The sequence below is a fragment of the Aquarana catesbeiana genome, linkage group LG13, assembly GCF_042186555.1.
Source record: "Aquarana catesbeiana isolate 2022-GZ linkage group LG13, ASM4218655v1, whole genome shotgun sequence".
Lineage (NCBI taxonomy): Eukaryota > Metazoa > Chordata > Amphibia > Anura > Ranidae > Aquarana > Aquarana catesbeiana.
The window spans coordinates 49212071-49226873 of record NC_133336.1 but is presented as its reverse complement, the minus strand read 5'-3'; the positions used below and the strand labels follow the sequence as shown (position 1 = coordinate 49226873).

Genomic DNA, 14803 nt, shown 5'->3' with positions numbered 1-14803 from the left:
AGGTCATACACCATGGCAAGACTGAGCCCAGCAATAAGACTTAAGGTAGTTATACTGCATTAACAAGGTCTCCCCCAGGCAAAGATTTCAAAGCAGACTGGGGTTTCAAGATGTGCTGTTCAAGCTCTTTTGAAGAAGCACAAATAAATGGACAATATTGAGAACCGTGGACACAGTGGTCAGTCAAGAAAACGTAATGCATCAAATGAAAGACATCATGCTTACTTCCTTCGATTTCAGAAGATGTCCAGCAGTACCATAACCCGTAAGACCCAGGTACACCCATCTACTGTCCAGAGACGTCTGTCCAGAAGTGGTCTTCATGGAAGTATTGCGACCAAAAGCCATGCCTCCAAAGTGGAAGCAAGGCTAAGCAACTCAACAATGCACAAAAACATAGGAACTGGGGTGCAGAAAATGGCCGCAGGTGCTCTGGACGGATAAGTAAACATTTGAAATATTTGGCTGCAGCAGGAGGGAGTTTGTCTGCCGAAGGTCTGGAGAGCGGTACAATAATGAGTGTCTGCAGGGAACGCATGGTGGAGGTTCCTTGCAAGTTTGGAGCAGCATATCTGTAAATGGAGGTGGAGATTTGGTCCAAATAAATGGTGTCCTCAATGCTGAGATATACAGGCAGATACTTATCCATCGTGCCATACCATCAGGGAGGGGAGTGATTGGCCCCAAATTTATTCTGCAGCAGGACAACGACCCCAAATGTACAGCTAATGTCATTAAAAACTCTTCAGTGTAAAGAACAACAAGGAGTCCTGGAAGTGCTTGGTTTGGCCCCCACAGAGCCCTGATCTCAACATAATCAAGTCTGTCTGGGATTACATGAAGAGACAGATTTGATGCAGCTTACATCCACAGAAGATCTTGGCTTAGTTCTCCAAGATGTTTGGAACAACCTACCTGCCGAGTTCCTTCAAACACTGTGTGCAAATACTTCTATATCAGAAAGCTTTCTTAATTTACAGCATTTTTAACCATACAGTGTGTGTATGTATATGTATGTGTGTGTGTATGTATGTATATGTGTGTGTGTGTATATGTATGTATGTATGTACATATGCTGGGGCTAGCCATGTAGCTGGATCCATTGAAAGTGTCTTTTTGGCTGAATTGAATGGTACCCGGGCCTTGTATCCAAAGAAACGAGGTCTTGCCTGTAACGCTTCTCTTTTTAGAGAGCTGGACTCCGGAATCCAGTACTTTTGGGTATTAAGGCCATAAAGTTTTACTGGCGGTGGTGCTAATACAGGTCCAGGATTGTGGGTTTCCCCGAGGATCCCCAGCTCCTGAAGGTTTAACGGAACCCATCCTGAAGGGTGAAGATGGGGTCTGTTGGTTTACCACAGAAAACCCAGCGGCGGAAAAGGTAAGTGGAGTTTTCTAAGAAATTTTCAAAATTTTCTTATGAATGTCTCCTTTAATTTTTGTAAATGTTGTCATGTCTATGTGTCACCACTGGGGGCTGTATAGAGCATTTACCGTCTCATGCTTCTCAGAGAGCTCATAATGTATCCAGGAAACAGCAGTTTTTTCTTCCTCCGGCCGGCAGCAGACCTCCGGTAAGTCGGGGGGGGGGGTTCCTCCCCTCCAGACGCCCCCCTGTGCTTTTTTTTCTTCCCCTCTTCTCGGGGAAGGTACGCTTCCAAAAAAAAAAAAAAAAGGGCGGGAAAGGCACGCCACTCGGCGGCTTCCAGGCCCCCCCTTCGCCATGTCTTCCCCTCTCTGTGTGATCCCATAGGATCGGAGCCCGCGCTCTCACGGGAAAAGCTCTTTTTTGAAGGAAAGAGTAAGGGCTGTAGACGGGGGGGTGGGGCTTAGCGCGGCATTGGCATCCTCCAACATCTAGCGTGGGAAGGGGTGTTTTAAAAGGTACCATTGTTGCTGTTGCAAGTTGCGGAGGGCCACAAGAGCAAAGAGGTTTGGTGACACAGGCATTCCTTTTGACACATTTACTTTTACTACTGCATCAGACTGAGCATTAATAGCAGTAGCAGAGCTGGACTATTGCTCAAGCAGTGGATACATTCCTTCTGGTAGTGCTTTGTGCATTGGGCTATGGTCGGAAGGGGGGTTAAAAACACCTCAAAAAAGGGGCTCTAGAGAGACTATAGTCACACAGGAGCCTAGAACCATCTCAACCACAATGGCATCCTCCCCTGAGAGTAATATGGCTGGTCAGAGTGAGCCATCAGGAGGGGCAAGTGTTGCAGGTGCTCTTAACACTGCAGCCCCTGTGTATATTACTAAGGAGGTTTTTTCTTCAACCATTTAAAGTTTGGAGCAAAAAATTGATGCTTTAATCACATCCCAGAGTGGGACTAAGCGTAGCAGGTCCCCGTCCATTGCTCAGGACCCTCATGCTGAGGAACAAGGGGCGAGAGATGACGAATTTCTCTCAAGGGACCAGGAAGAGGCTGATGTCTCCTCTTCCGAAGAACCTAATACGGAAGGATCAGGTTCGCAGGAAAGGTTGTTGGTACAGTCTCTCTCTGAATTGGTCCACTCTACATTTTTACTGCCAATAACGCAGTCATTCGATGAGCCCACTTCTGGTTTGGGTTCACTAAAGCCTCCCCAATCTGTTCATGCTTTTCCTATCCATTCATGGCTAAAAAAAGCTTATGTATTCTGAGTGGGAGCACCCAGATAAAATTTTTTCCTCCGAAAAAGTTTTCGATACTTTATACTATGGAGGAAGAGTTCTATAAGAAATGGGGAATTCCAGCAATTGACGCTACTACAGTCAGGTCCATAAATATTGGGACATTAACACAATTCTAATCTTTTTGGCTTTATACACCACCACAATGGATTTGAAATGAAACAAACAAGATGTGCTTTAACTGCAGACTTTTAGCTTTAATTTGAGGGAATTTACAGCCAAATCAGGTGAACGGTGTAGGAATTACAATAGTTTGTATATGTGACACCCACTTTTTAAAGGACCAAAAGTAATGGCACAGATTAACAATCATCCATCAAACTTTCACTTTTTAATACTTTGTTGCAAATCCTTTGGAGTCAATTACAGCCTGAAGTCTGGAACACATAGACATCACCAGACATTGGGTTTCATCCCTGGTGTTGCTCTGCCAGGCCTCAAACTGCAACTGTCTTCAGTTCCTGCTTGTTCTTGGGGCATTTTCCCTTCAGTTTCATCTTCAGCAAGTGAAATGCATGCTCAATCATATTCAGGTCAAGTGACTAATTGGCCATTGCATAACATTTGACTTCTTTCCCTTTAAAAAACTCTGTGGTTGCTTTTGCGGTATGTTTCAGGTCATTGTCCATCTGCACTGTGAAGCGCCGTCCAATGAGTTCTGAAGCATCTTGCTGAATATGAGCAGATAATATTGCCCAAAACACTTCAGAATTCATCCTGCTGCTTTTGTCAGCAGTCACATCATCAATAAATACAAAAGAACCAGTTTCATTGACAGCCATACATGCCCACACCATGACACTACCACCACCATGCTTCACTGATGAGGTGGTATGCTTTGGATCATGAGCAGTTCCTTTACTTCTCCTAAGTTGCTTCTCCTTCTTTCCTTTCCTAAGTTGATCTTGGTCTCATCTGTCCACAGGATGTTGTTCCAGAACTGTGAAGGCTTTTTTAGATGTTGTTTAGCAAACTCTAATCTGGCCTTCCTGTTTTTGAGGCTCACCAATGGTTTACATCTTGTGGTGAACCCTCTGTATTCACTCTGGTGAAGTCTTCTCTTGATTGTTGACTTTGACACACATACACCTACCTCCTGGAGAGTGTTCTTGATCTGGCCAACTGTTGTGAAGGGTGTTTTCTTCACCAGGGAAAGAATTCTTCGGTCATCCACCACAGTTGTTTTCCGTGGTCTTCCGGGTCTTTTGGTGTTGCTGAGCTCACTGGTGTGTTCTTTCATTTTAAGGATGTTCCAAACAGTTGATTTGGCCACACCTAATGTTTTTGCTATCTCTCTGATGGGTTTGTTTTGTTTTTTTCAGCATAATGACGGCTTGCTTCACTGTTAGTGACAGCTCTTTGGATCTCATATTGAAAGTTGACAGCAACAGATTCCAAATGCAAATAGCACACTTGAAATGAACTCTAGACCTTTTATCTGCTCCTTGTAAATGGGATAATGAGGGAATAACACACACCTGGCCATGGACCGGCTGAGCAGCCAATTGTCCCATTACTTTTGGTCCCTTAAAAAGTGGGAGGCACATATACAAACTGTTGTAATTCCTACACTGTTCAGCTGATTTGGATGTAAATACCCTCAAATTAAAGCTGAAAGTCTGCAGTTAAAGTACATCTTGTTTGTTTCATTTCAAATCCATTGTGGTGGTGTATAGAGCCAAAAAAGATTAGAATTGCATCAATGTCCCAATATTTATGGACCTGACTGTATATCCTCTGTAAACAAAAACCTGACTTGTCCAGTAGACAATGCTCATATGCTAAAAGATCCAACAGATAAGTTGGAATTCCTTTTTCAAAACTATATTTCGCTCGCAGGTTCAGTCGTTCAGCCTGCGGTGGCAGCGATTGGTGTATCTCAGTCCTTAAAGGACCAGTTTATAGAAGTGCTCAAGGTTATTCCTGATCAGCAGGCCCAGTATTTGGCTAGGATATCAGAAGCGTTATGTTTTACAGTAGACGCTATAAAAGATTCTGTTCTGCAGGCCTCACGCTAGGGCTGGTACATGTGCGTAGAATCCTATGGTTGAAAAATTGGTCAGCTGAAGCGCCATGCAAAAAGCTCTTGGCTAGTTTCCCATTTCATGGTGAACGGTTATTTGGAGACGATCTGGATAAGTATATCCAAAGAATTTCTAGTGAGAAAAGTTCCTTTTTACCGGTTAAGAAGAAGTTTAAACATTTCTCTTTTAAACGTGTTTCTTCTCCAGTGCCAGGGGTATCGGTCTCCAGGCAGTCATGACGGCCTCCACCGTCAGGTTCAAGAGGTAAACCTCAGGGTCAGTCCGAGGGCCAAAAGAGGACCTGGGGGAGGAAACCCACAAAACAAAATACTAAAGCCACCTTATGAAGGGACTCCCCCGCTCGCTCTAGTGGGGGGGAAGGCTTCTACAGTTTTCAAGGGTCTGGCAGGAACAATGTCAAGACAGATGGGTGGCTTCCTCAATTTCTCTAGGTTACAAACTAGAGTTCTGAGAGTTCACGTCTCCTCGTTTTCTCAGATCAAACGTTCCTAGAGATCCAGTGAAAAAGAAGACTCTCTTTCTACCTTTTGGATCATCTCTTGAATGAATGAATGAATGAATGAATGACGATACCAAATCTACTTTCGCATCACCGAACAAAAAGACCACTATCAGCAACTAGAGAAATGCCTCACTTTGATACATGACTGGATGACCATTACTTCCCTCAAACTCAGCGGGTCAAAAACAGAACTTCTCCTCCTACACGCTAACCAAAATCCCAAAACCAAGACTCCATGGACACCTCCCACCATCTTTGGACAGACCATCTCTCCGAGCACCAAAGCCAAGAGTCTCGGAGTTATCTTTGACTCAGAAATGACAATGGATGCACAAATAGGATCAGTAGTTAGCGGATCTCACGATCTCCTCCGCCTGCTACGCAGACTTATTCCCTTTATCCCAGAAGAGGACAAAGCAGCAGTAGTTGGAACAATCATCAATTCCCGTCTCGACTACGCAAACTCACTCTACATAGGTTTACCTCAATATCAGCTTGCGCGCCTACAGGCCATTCAAAACGCGGCGGCAAGACTGCTAACAGGAAAAAAACCCTGGGAGTCCAGCTCCCCATCCCTGAGGAGCCTACATTGGCTAACAGTAAAGAATCTGATCACATTCAAGACCCTCTGCCTCACCCACAAATGCATACAAGGTAACGCCCCTCAATACCTCAGAGAGAAAATAAAACACTACACACCCAATCGAAATCTGCGATCATCCAACCAAAACCTCCTCCTCGTTCCCAAATACCGATACAAAGCAAGGGGAGAACGCAGATTCGCAGTCCAGGGACCTCGGCTATGGAATACTCTTCCGACTCGCATCCGCATGGAAGAAAACCATCTGGCCTTCAGGAAAAAACTCAAAACCTTCCTCTTCTAAGAAGCTGTTCAACACAAACGCATTTAGCGCCTTGGGGCGATTCAATTCACATTTGCAGCCCTTTACAAATCATTCATTCATTCATCTCTTGTCTTAAAGAGTGATATTGGTGGTACCCTTGGAAGAGCAAGGATTAGAGTTTTATTCAAACCTTTTCACGGTTCCAAAACCAAACGGGGATGTCAGACCCATTTTAGATCTTAAAGATCTAAACCAGTTTTTGAATATCCGTTCCTTTCGCATGGAGTCAATCCAATCAGTAGTCTCCATCCTACAAGGGGGAGAATTTCTGGCATCAATTGACATCAAGGATGCTTATCTCCATGTGCCAATTTTCCCCGCTCACCAGAAATTTCTACGTTTCGAGGTGGAAAATCTTCATTTTCAGTTTGTAGCTCTGCCTTTCGGTCTAGCTACTGCACCTCGAATGTTTACAAAGGTCCTGGCTCCTCCTTTAGCCAGGTTAAGGGCTCAAGCTATAATGATACCAGCCTACTTAGACGATCTACTCTTGATAGATCAGTCGGTAGCCCGTTTAAACCAAAGTTTGGTCTCCGCAGTGAGCTACCTGGAATACCTAGGTTGGATTCTCAACCTAGAGAAAGCCTCCTTAAAACCATCAAGGAGATGGCAGTGCTTGGGGCTGATCATAGATACAGTTCAGAAGAAGGTGTTTTTGCCCCAGGAAAGGATCGGTTCCATAAAGCAACTGATTCAGTTGGTCAAAACAAAGAAGAATCATTATATTCGACTTTGCATGAAGTTATTGAGAAAGATAGTGGCTTCTTTCGAGGCCGTTCCTTATGCGCAGTTTCATTCAAGACTGTTGCAAAACAGTATCCTGTCAACTGGGAACAAGAAGGTCCAAGCTCTGGACTTCCCAATGCGTTTATCCTCCAAAGTGCGCCAGAGCCTCAATTGGTGGTTGATATCCAGGAATCTTCAAAAAGGAAAATCCTTTCTACCAGTCACCTGGAAGGTGGTAACAGATGCCAGCCTTCTGGGCTGGGGAGCAGTCCTGGAAGAAGCATCTGTCCAAGGGAAATGGTCCAAATCAGAGAGGACCTTGCCCATCAATATTCTAGAGATTCATGCAGTACGCCTGGCCCTAGAGGCCTGGATGCTCAGACTACGGAATTGTCCTGTCAGGATCCAATCCGACAATGCCACAGCAGTGGCCCATATCAATCACCAAGGGGACGTGAGAAGTCGTGCCGCGATAGAGAGGTGAATCATATTCTATCTTGGGCAGAAATCAACATTCTTTGCCTATCAGCAATTTTCATTCCAGAAATAGAGAATTCGCAGGTGGACTACTTGAGTAGCCAACAATTGTTCCCGGGAAAATTATCCCTTCACCCCGACTTCTTTCTGTCAATATGTCAAAGATGGGGAGTTCCGGACGTGGATCTGTTTGCATCCAGGTTCAACAACAAGATCGACAACTTTGTGTCAAGGACAAGGGATCCGTTGGCATACGGAACATGCCTTGGTTTTTCCATGGGATCAGTTTTCACTGATCTATGCGTTCCCTCCTGTTCTGCTGCTTCCACACCTTCTTCGCAGGATCAAGCAAGAAGGGAAGGAGGTGATTCTTGTGGCCCAGGAGATCTTGGTTTGCCAAGATCATACAGATGGTGGTAGGCTTGGCTATTGAGACACACATTCTGAAAGACCATGGGCTGTCAGCTTCAGTAGTTTCTACTTTGGTTAATGCTAGGAAGCCAGCCTCCAGTATTATATACTATAGAGTGTGAATCCAGGGGTTGGCACCCCAGGAAATATGTCATAGCCAGGATCCTTGAATTCTTACAGATGGGATTAGAAATTAAGCTGGCCTTGGGTACTATCGAAGGCCAGGTGTCTGCCTTATCAATGTTTTTTCAACGACCACTTGCTTCACACTCTCTGGTTCGTTATTTTATTCAGGGGGTAACATGGATTAATCCTCCAGTTAGGTCACCCCTGAACCCTTGGGACTTAAATTTAGTCCTGTCGGCATTACAAAAACAGCCTTTTGAGCCAGCGTCCTCCTGACGAGGAAAATACATTTTCTTGGTTGCTGTATCTTCTGCAAGAAGAGTATCAGAGTTGGCTGCTCTTTCTTGTAAAGAGCCATATTTGACTATTCATAAGGATAAGGTTGTATTGCGGCCTCATCCTAAATTCCTACCGAAGGTAGTGTCAGGTTTTCATTTAAGCCAGGATATTGTTCTGCCTTCATTTTTTCCAGAACCTCATTCTGTGGAAGAGAGGTCACTACATTCAGATGTGGTGTGAGCGGTCAAGGTCTATTTGAAAGTGACCGCTGTTTTGTTTGTGTTACCAGACGGTCCTAAAAGAGGACAGGCAGCGTCGAAATCTACCATTTCTAAATAGATTCATCAAGTGATTGTTCAATGGTTTAAAGAGGAAAATTCCTCCTTTTCATATTAAAGCTCACTCCACCAGGGCTGTTAGTGCTTCTTGGGCAGTGCATCACCAAGCCTCCATGGCTCAGATCTGCAAGGCCGCAACTTGGTCTTCGGTCCATACATTTACCAGATTCTATCAAGTAGATGTAAAAGGTCATAAGGATATCGCCTTTGGGCGCAGTGTCCTGCAGGCTACAGTATAAGTCCTCTAGTCTCTTGTTGCCCTACTTTTGTTGTCTCCCTCCCTTCAGTTGGCATTGCTATGGGACATCCCACATAGTAACTACTATGGCTCTGTGACCCGTGATGTACAATAAGAAAATAGGATTTTTATAACAGCTTACCTGTAAAATCCTTTTCTTTGAAGTACATCATGGGACACAGTTGTCCTTCCCTTTTATTCCTGACCTCCTTAAGCAGCACTCCACCAGTGTCAGTCAAAGTAGGAGCTTTGTGAGCATAACACAATGTAGGGTAAAATTATTAAACGGCGTCCCTTAATTAGGTCGCCCATATGTGCCTAATTGCAGTAGGCAATATGACCAATATTGCTTGTGATGATCACTTAATGCAAGCATTAGTGTAAACATTATAGTGTGTTTGTTGTTTACCGAGAATGTGCCGGAAATTGTTTGTGACCTCTGTGAAGGGTAATTATTTTCTCTGCCCTCAGATAATGGTGATCTACTGCTCTTAATGCTGATTTTCAGGTTTTCATCATCCATGGCAAGTTTTTATCAGAGGTTTTGGATATTGTTACATGAATGAGCAATTCCTCTATTTTTATGGAGTAGTGGTCTCCTTGCCACGCTTCACCTTTACTATTATTTCTGTAAATAAATAAAGATTAACTTTACTAGTGATTGTATTTCCTTAATAATGACAGTGCTCAAAGTACCTTGTTATGCTATAAATAGGACCTAAATCATTTTGCACAATCAGATATTTATTTCATGGTTTGCAGTGTCTTTGCTTTTGAGAAAGCAGGATGCCATAAAATAGGTTTGTAACAAAGGTGGCCATGTTCCTTGCATTTTTTTTTATTCATGTACTTTGAAAAATATTACATTAAAGTGGTTGTAACCCTAAAAAAAAAAAAAAAAAGATAATGTTACTTTTAAGCATGTTAATATGCATAGTGCTTGTGCAGTGTCATTTTTTTCCTTTTCTAAGCTGTAAAAACTTAGTTGATTCTGCCTGTTCCTGTGTCCCCCTGTGTGTCCTGATCACAGTAATTATGGCTGCTAAGCCTTGATTACTGGGGTCGGTTTATGTGCCTCCTTCATCCCGCAGCTTTCCCCTCCCTCTGTCAGCTCCTGTGTGTGCGCCGCCCCTCCCTCTCTATCGCCGTTCCGAGTGGCAGTAAAGTTACTGCTCACAATTGCTGGCAGCCCCTCTGTTAGGACAACATGTATTCTACAGTGTATGTGCTTTTTTAAAATTCTTCTTCTAAATGCCTTGTTTTACTTCACTGATCTGCGGTCACGTGACTACCTGGCAGATGTCAGAGGGAGATCTCAGCCCTTCCCTCCGTAGTGCATTCATCAGAGGAGGAGACTGGCGGGCGGTCACGTGACCGCTGATTGGCGATGTGAAAAAGGGTACTTAGAAGAAGAATTTAAAAAAAACAACATACACCGTATAGTACATTTTATGCTAGCAGAGGGGCTGGCATGGATTGTGAACACTTCCTTTACAACCCCTTTAATGGGACAATTTACCCAAAATGTATATTTTAGAAATGGGGCAAGACTTGGGGGCTTAATCACCTATTGGCTTCTCCTACTTTAAAGGCATGGTAAGCATTCTACCTGCACCTGGTGTTTTTTACCTGCATAATAAGTGCCTTGATTACTATAGATCCTCTTCTCTACCCACCTTTGGAGCTTTGGGTGTTCCCAACAACCTAGTAGCATTGCCACTCCTCTGTCTGCATTATCTCTATTATATATAATTCAAAATCGAATGGAAAAGGTTGGTACCCCTTAAACCAACCATGGTAAACTTGAAGACCTACAATAGGTACACCAGACCATCATTTAAAGAACTAGGTAAAAATAGTGACTCTTCCCTACCTTCTCAGAATAAATATGTTACCTGGTATATTGGTGCATTGTGCTATAAAAATGTGGGTTATTTTATTCATATTTATCTTTTTTTTTTCAATGTCTAGTTCGAAAAGGTGCTGTTAAGTTGGAAGAAGGCTGTATTATTGATGCCTTGCTGGCAGATATCAAAAAAGGTTTCCACCTACGCAAGACTGCAAAAAACAAAACGGAATCTGATGGGGCCCTCAAAGCTTCTACAAATGATTTAAGCACAAAACTTCCTACAGAATTAGGTATGAGATCTGCTGTCTCGCCCAGGAGATCACACCTCCCAAACCTTACGCTAAACAGAGACTAGTGGCTTTCCTGCAGACATTTCTGGACTAGGTGTTTCTGAGCTTGTTTGCATGCTGACGCTTTTATAGTCTTCTTTGAAAAAAAAATTGCTTGCTTGCATAGTTTGTAGGCTCTGCATGTGCATTGTTTTACATATGTTCTTTTTGTTTCTTGCTTATATTTGAGATACAGGGATCAATTGTATGCCCATAAAAATTTGTAGTAGTGACACATTGATAAAAGCAGTAGGAGGTCTATTTTGTTGCTACCCCTGTGATAGAGTAGCAACAGATTAACTTTTTTGCAGACTTTCCTACAATGCATTTGCTTTGATTAATCACGCTTGATTTATGCAATTGTATTGTGAGAAAAATTACGGAAGATAAACTACTTTTCATTTTAATTACAGTTTAGTGGTGCTCTGTCTATATACAGTACTGTAGGTTAGTGGCGTAACCTTGAGGACCTGTTTGGGTACTAGCTTTGTTGATAAAACGTATGCAAGTATGTTGGTTTTTGCTTTCACGGAGAAGGAAAATGTAACACAAAAAAGCACTTAAATGGACAAGTTAGCATCAAATTAATAATATAGTTTAATTTGAAGGGTAGCCCACCTAAAGGAAAGTTCTCCAATTTCGGATGAGTGGAAAGGATTTTATCCTCCAATTATACTTGAAATTTTGCCTTTGACCCTAGCTGGAAAAATGTATCCATTACCCCTTGCATAGCTATAGCAGGTCAATTCAACTAAATTACTCTTGTGATTGGCCCAAGTGAAGTCTCTATATATTCTAATAGAGAATCCAGTAGAAGGTCAGCATAAATACTGTATCATGTGCCCATTCAGTGGATGCACAAAAGAAATGAATAGAGAACTTGCAGGTCGTTGATCCACTTAGCTCTTCCTGAAATAAAGTGCCATCTTGTAAGGCAGTGCAAGGAATAAAATTTAATTCTTTGCTTAGATTTCAGAGAGCAGTGAAGATCTGGCAAAGAATCAGACACAGCACCAATTAACCCAAAACATGGGTATTTATTATGGGGTTAATAGCCCTCCAGTCTAATACACATTCTGTGCAAGCTTCCCTCTTGAGGGGGTGATATGTGACCATTTAGCCTAATGCAAAGAACAGACTTTGGGACTGACATTAGGGGGGAAAAAAAAAACATTTTTGTTTAATGAGACCCATTATGTGTCATAAAAGAGTGACATTAGGTTTCTGTATGAAAGAAGTAGTCTAGAATATTATGTCCCTAGATCTGGTCATCTATATTGTGCTTTAGTGATATAACGCATTCCTTGTCCCAATAAAGGCCGAATATTTGGACAAACCACAAGATTCATATACACCAGAACATTCTATCTTTAGTAACAGGAAAAATGTTTTTTCCCCATGTTATACAGAAATAAAACTGGTAAACAAGAGTTGGTATAAAATGTATTATTTTGTAAAAAAAAAAAAAAAGAGAATGGTGGTAATGGTTAGAGAAGTCGTATTTATTTTGTAAATAAGGATACATTTCAGATTAGGATGTGCAATATGAGTTTCTCTGTTTCATTTACCAAAAAGAAGACTTTATCTCATTTGCATGCTAAAAAATAAAATAGATTTTGCTATGTTGTCTGTTCTTGATATGATGTAAATATCTTGTCTGGTTCTCTGCATGCCAGAAAATAAACTAACTTGCTTGATTTTTTTTTTTTGCTTCTAAAATGCTTTCCCTAACTTTATTGCATGCCCAGTGGCAAGTACAACAAATTGCTTGGTATCGCATGTTTATGTGCGCTACTTACTAGTGTTATATGAATCCACTAAAACTGTCTGGTCTTGTTTTTACGAAGGCAAACCTGTGCAATTGTTGAATGGGGATGCAAAAGGGACCACTAATGACGGTTCTTCCACAACAGTTGATGAAAGTGTCTCTAAATCTTCTCTGCCAACTGAGGACAAAAATAATGTGGGTCATATTGAACCAAAAGACAATGTCAAGGTAGAAGAAGATCCTTTAGTCACTAAATGTTGCTTGGAGAACACTGATAATATGCAGAGTGTTATCTTGGGTCCAAACACACATCTCATTAATGAGGCCAATCAGGAAAAAGAAAGTCTTCCAGGCAGTATACAGGTTCAGTCTTGTGAAGTGGTTATCTCAAAAAATACAAGTACTATTGGATGCGAAGAAGATACAACACTGAATTCTCAAAAACCTACACAAACCAATGTTATATCTCATGTAGGTGCTTGTGCATCTGAGACGAGTCACTACCAATCAGATGAAGTGGACTCCAAAATCACAGATGTTCTGAATAATAACAACATCCAGAGTCCAGAAAAAGACATTTGTAATAAAGGGCTTGTGCATGATCAAATAGATTCTTCAGTTAGTGCTTCTATTGGATGGCCAACTTCAGTGGTTGATGGTCTTTCCAACAATAATTTAGCTGATGTGCCTTCTGAGGAAAATATATCAGTGGCTGATGGTGTTTTGCCAACTCAGGACCCAGAACCAAGTTCTTTGGAGGAAGAGGAAAGTGGGAATGTGTTTCTTATTTCAGGGTTAGCTGAGGAGGTTAGCGTGGCTGAAGTGTGCTCAGTAAATGAGAAGGATAAGAGTGTAGAGGTTTCCCCACCAGCTCAGGATAAAGATACTGCCAACATGCCCACATCTGCACTTAACAATGGGAACAACAATGGGAACGCTGATGTCTCTTCTAATGAAAAGATTGAAACTTCTGATGTTCCCTCACCAGATCAGACAAATGGGAGACAAGTTTATAACAATGGTCCTCCCGATGCTTCCACAAATGGGTCACTAGACATTGTCTCACAAACTAAAGAAAACCTGTTAACTGATGACTCTGTAAACAAATCTTCAGAATCGGCCACTCCTGTCCAAACTTCTGATGATTGCAAGGTCAGAAAAGGCTCTTCCAAGAACAAAAAGAAAAAGAGGAACTCCAAAAGCAGTGAAGGTAATTGCCTATATACATATCTCTAATTGTATATCACTTCATTATCATTATCGTTTTAAATGAGCATTTTAAGTTATGTTGTAGTTAGTAAATTAGCAGAAGTGGTGTTAGGTGTAGTGCTTTTTAAAGGGAGGCTTTCAAGAGCTACAAATGCCCTAAATATCCCCATAATAGAATCCTTAATCACAATGAATACTTTCATTTAGAGCACTGTTATGTAGATCCAGTGAAGTTCCTGGGGCTCAGCTGCTGTTTTAGTGTGTTCAGTGGAACTATTGCCTATACTTACAGCTAAAAACAGGACCACACAAGTGTGGATCATGCCACAAGAGCTCAAATGTTTTATTGACACTTTAAGCTATATGCACTTTGTATATGTTCCAAACACCTTCCCTTATGGAATCACATAAAGAACTTTCAGTGAGGAGGGGGAAGTGCAATTTTCAATAAACCATACCAACAAATTTTAGAGCTGCACAAGATTTGATGGGTTTGAATTTATAGTGTTAAATGATATGTTTAAGATGTAACATTTCAAGGTGTAACATTTTACAAATGTACCAGCCCCTGTACCCCCCCTCCCCTTTCTACCCCCCGTTTTGGCAGCGAGTGAGGGGATCTTCTCCCCCCACTGGCTGCCACAATCTAAATAAAGTGCCGCTGTACGGGGCTCTGCCTGCGTCATTCATTCACAGTGTAAATGGACTACAACAGCCTATGCAGCCTCAATGAGCTACCATAGCCCTTTTAAGCACTTTGGTAGTTTTTCATTGATTTGTCATGTCAGTGTGAAACTGCCTGCCCGTACGATGTACGGGACAGACGGCTTACACTGAAAGTCTGCAGCAGACCTGCATGGCATCAGCGATCTGCTGACCACTGGTGCAATGCTTTTCAATGCTTTATCCCAATAAACCATAAAC

The 14803-nt window shown here is 42.1% G+C and overlaps 1 protein-coding gene across 2 annotated transcripts in view; it reads left to right on the top strand.

Moving 5' to 3' along the window:
* The window catches only part of INF2 (inverted formin 2), a 159661-nt gene that overhangs the window by 127857 nt on the left and 17001 nt on the right, over window positions 1-14803 (top strand). For both annotated transcript variants that reach the window (XM_073609961.1, XM_073609960.1), the window contains exons 20-21: window positions 10696-10863; window positions 12750-13880. In XM_073609961.1, coding sequence (XP_073466062.1) covers window positions 10696-10863; window positions 12750-13880 — 1299 coding nt within the window. The remainder of the gene's footprint in view (window positions 1-10695; window positions 10864-12749; window positions 13881-14803) is intronic.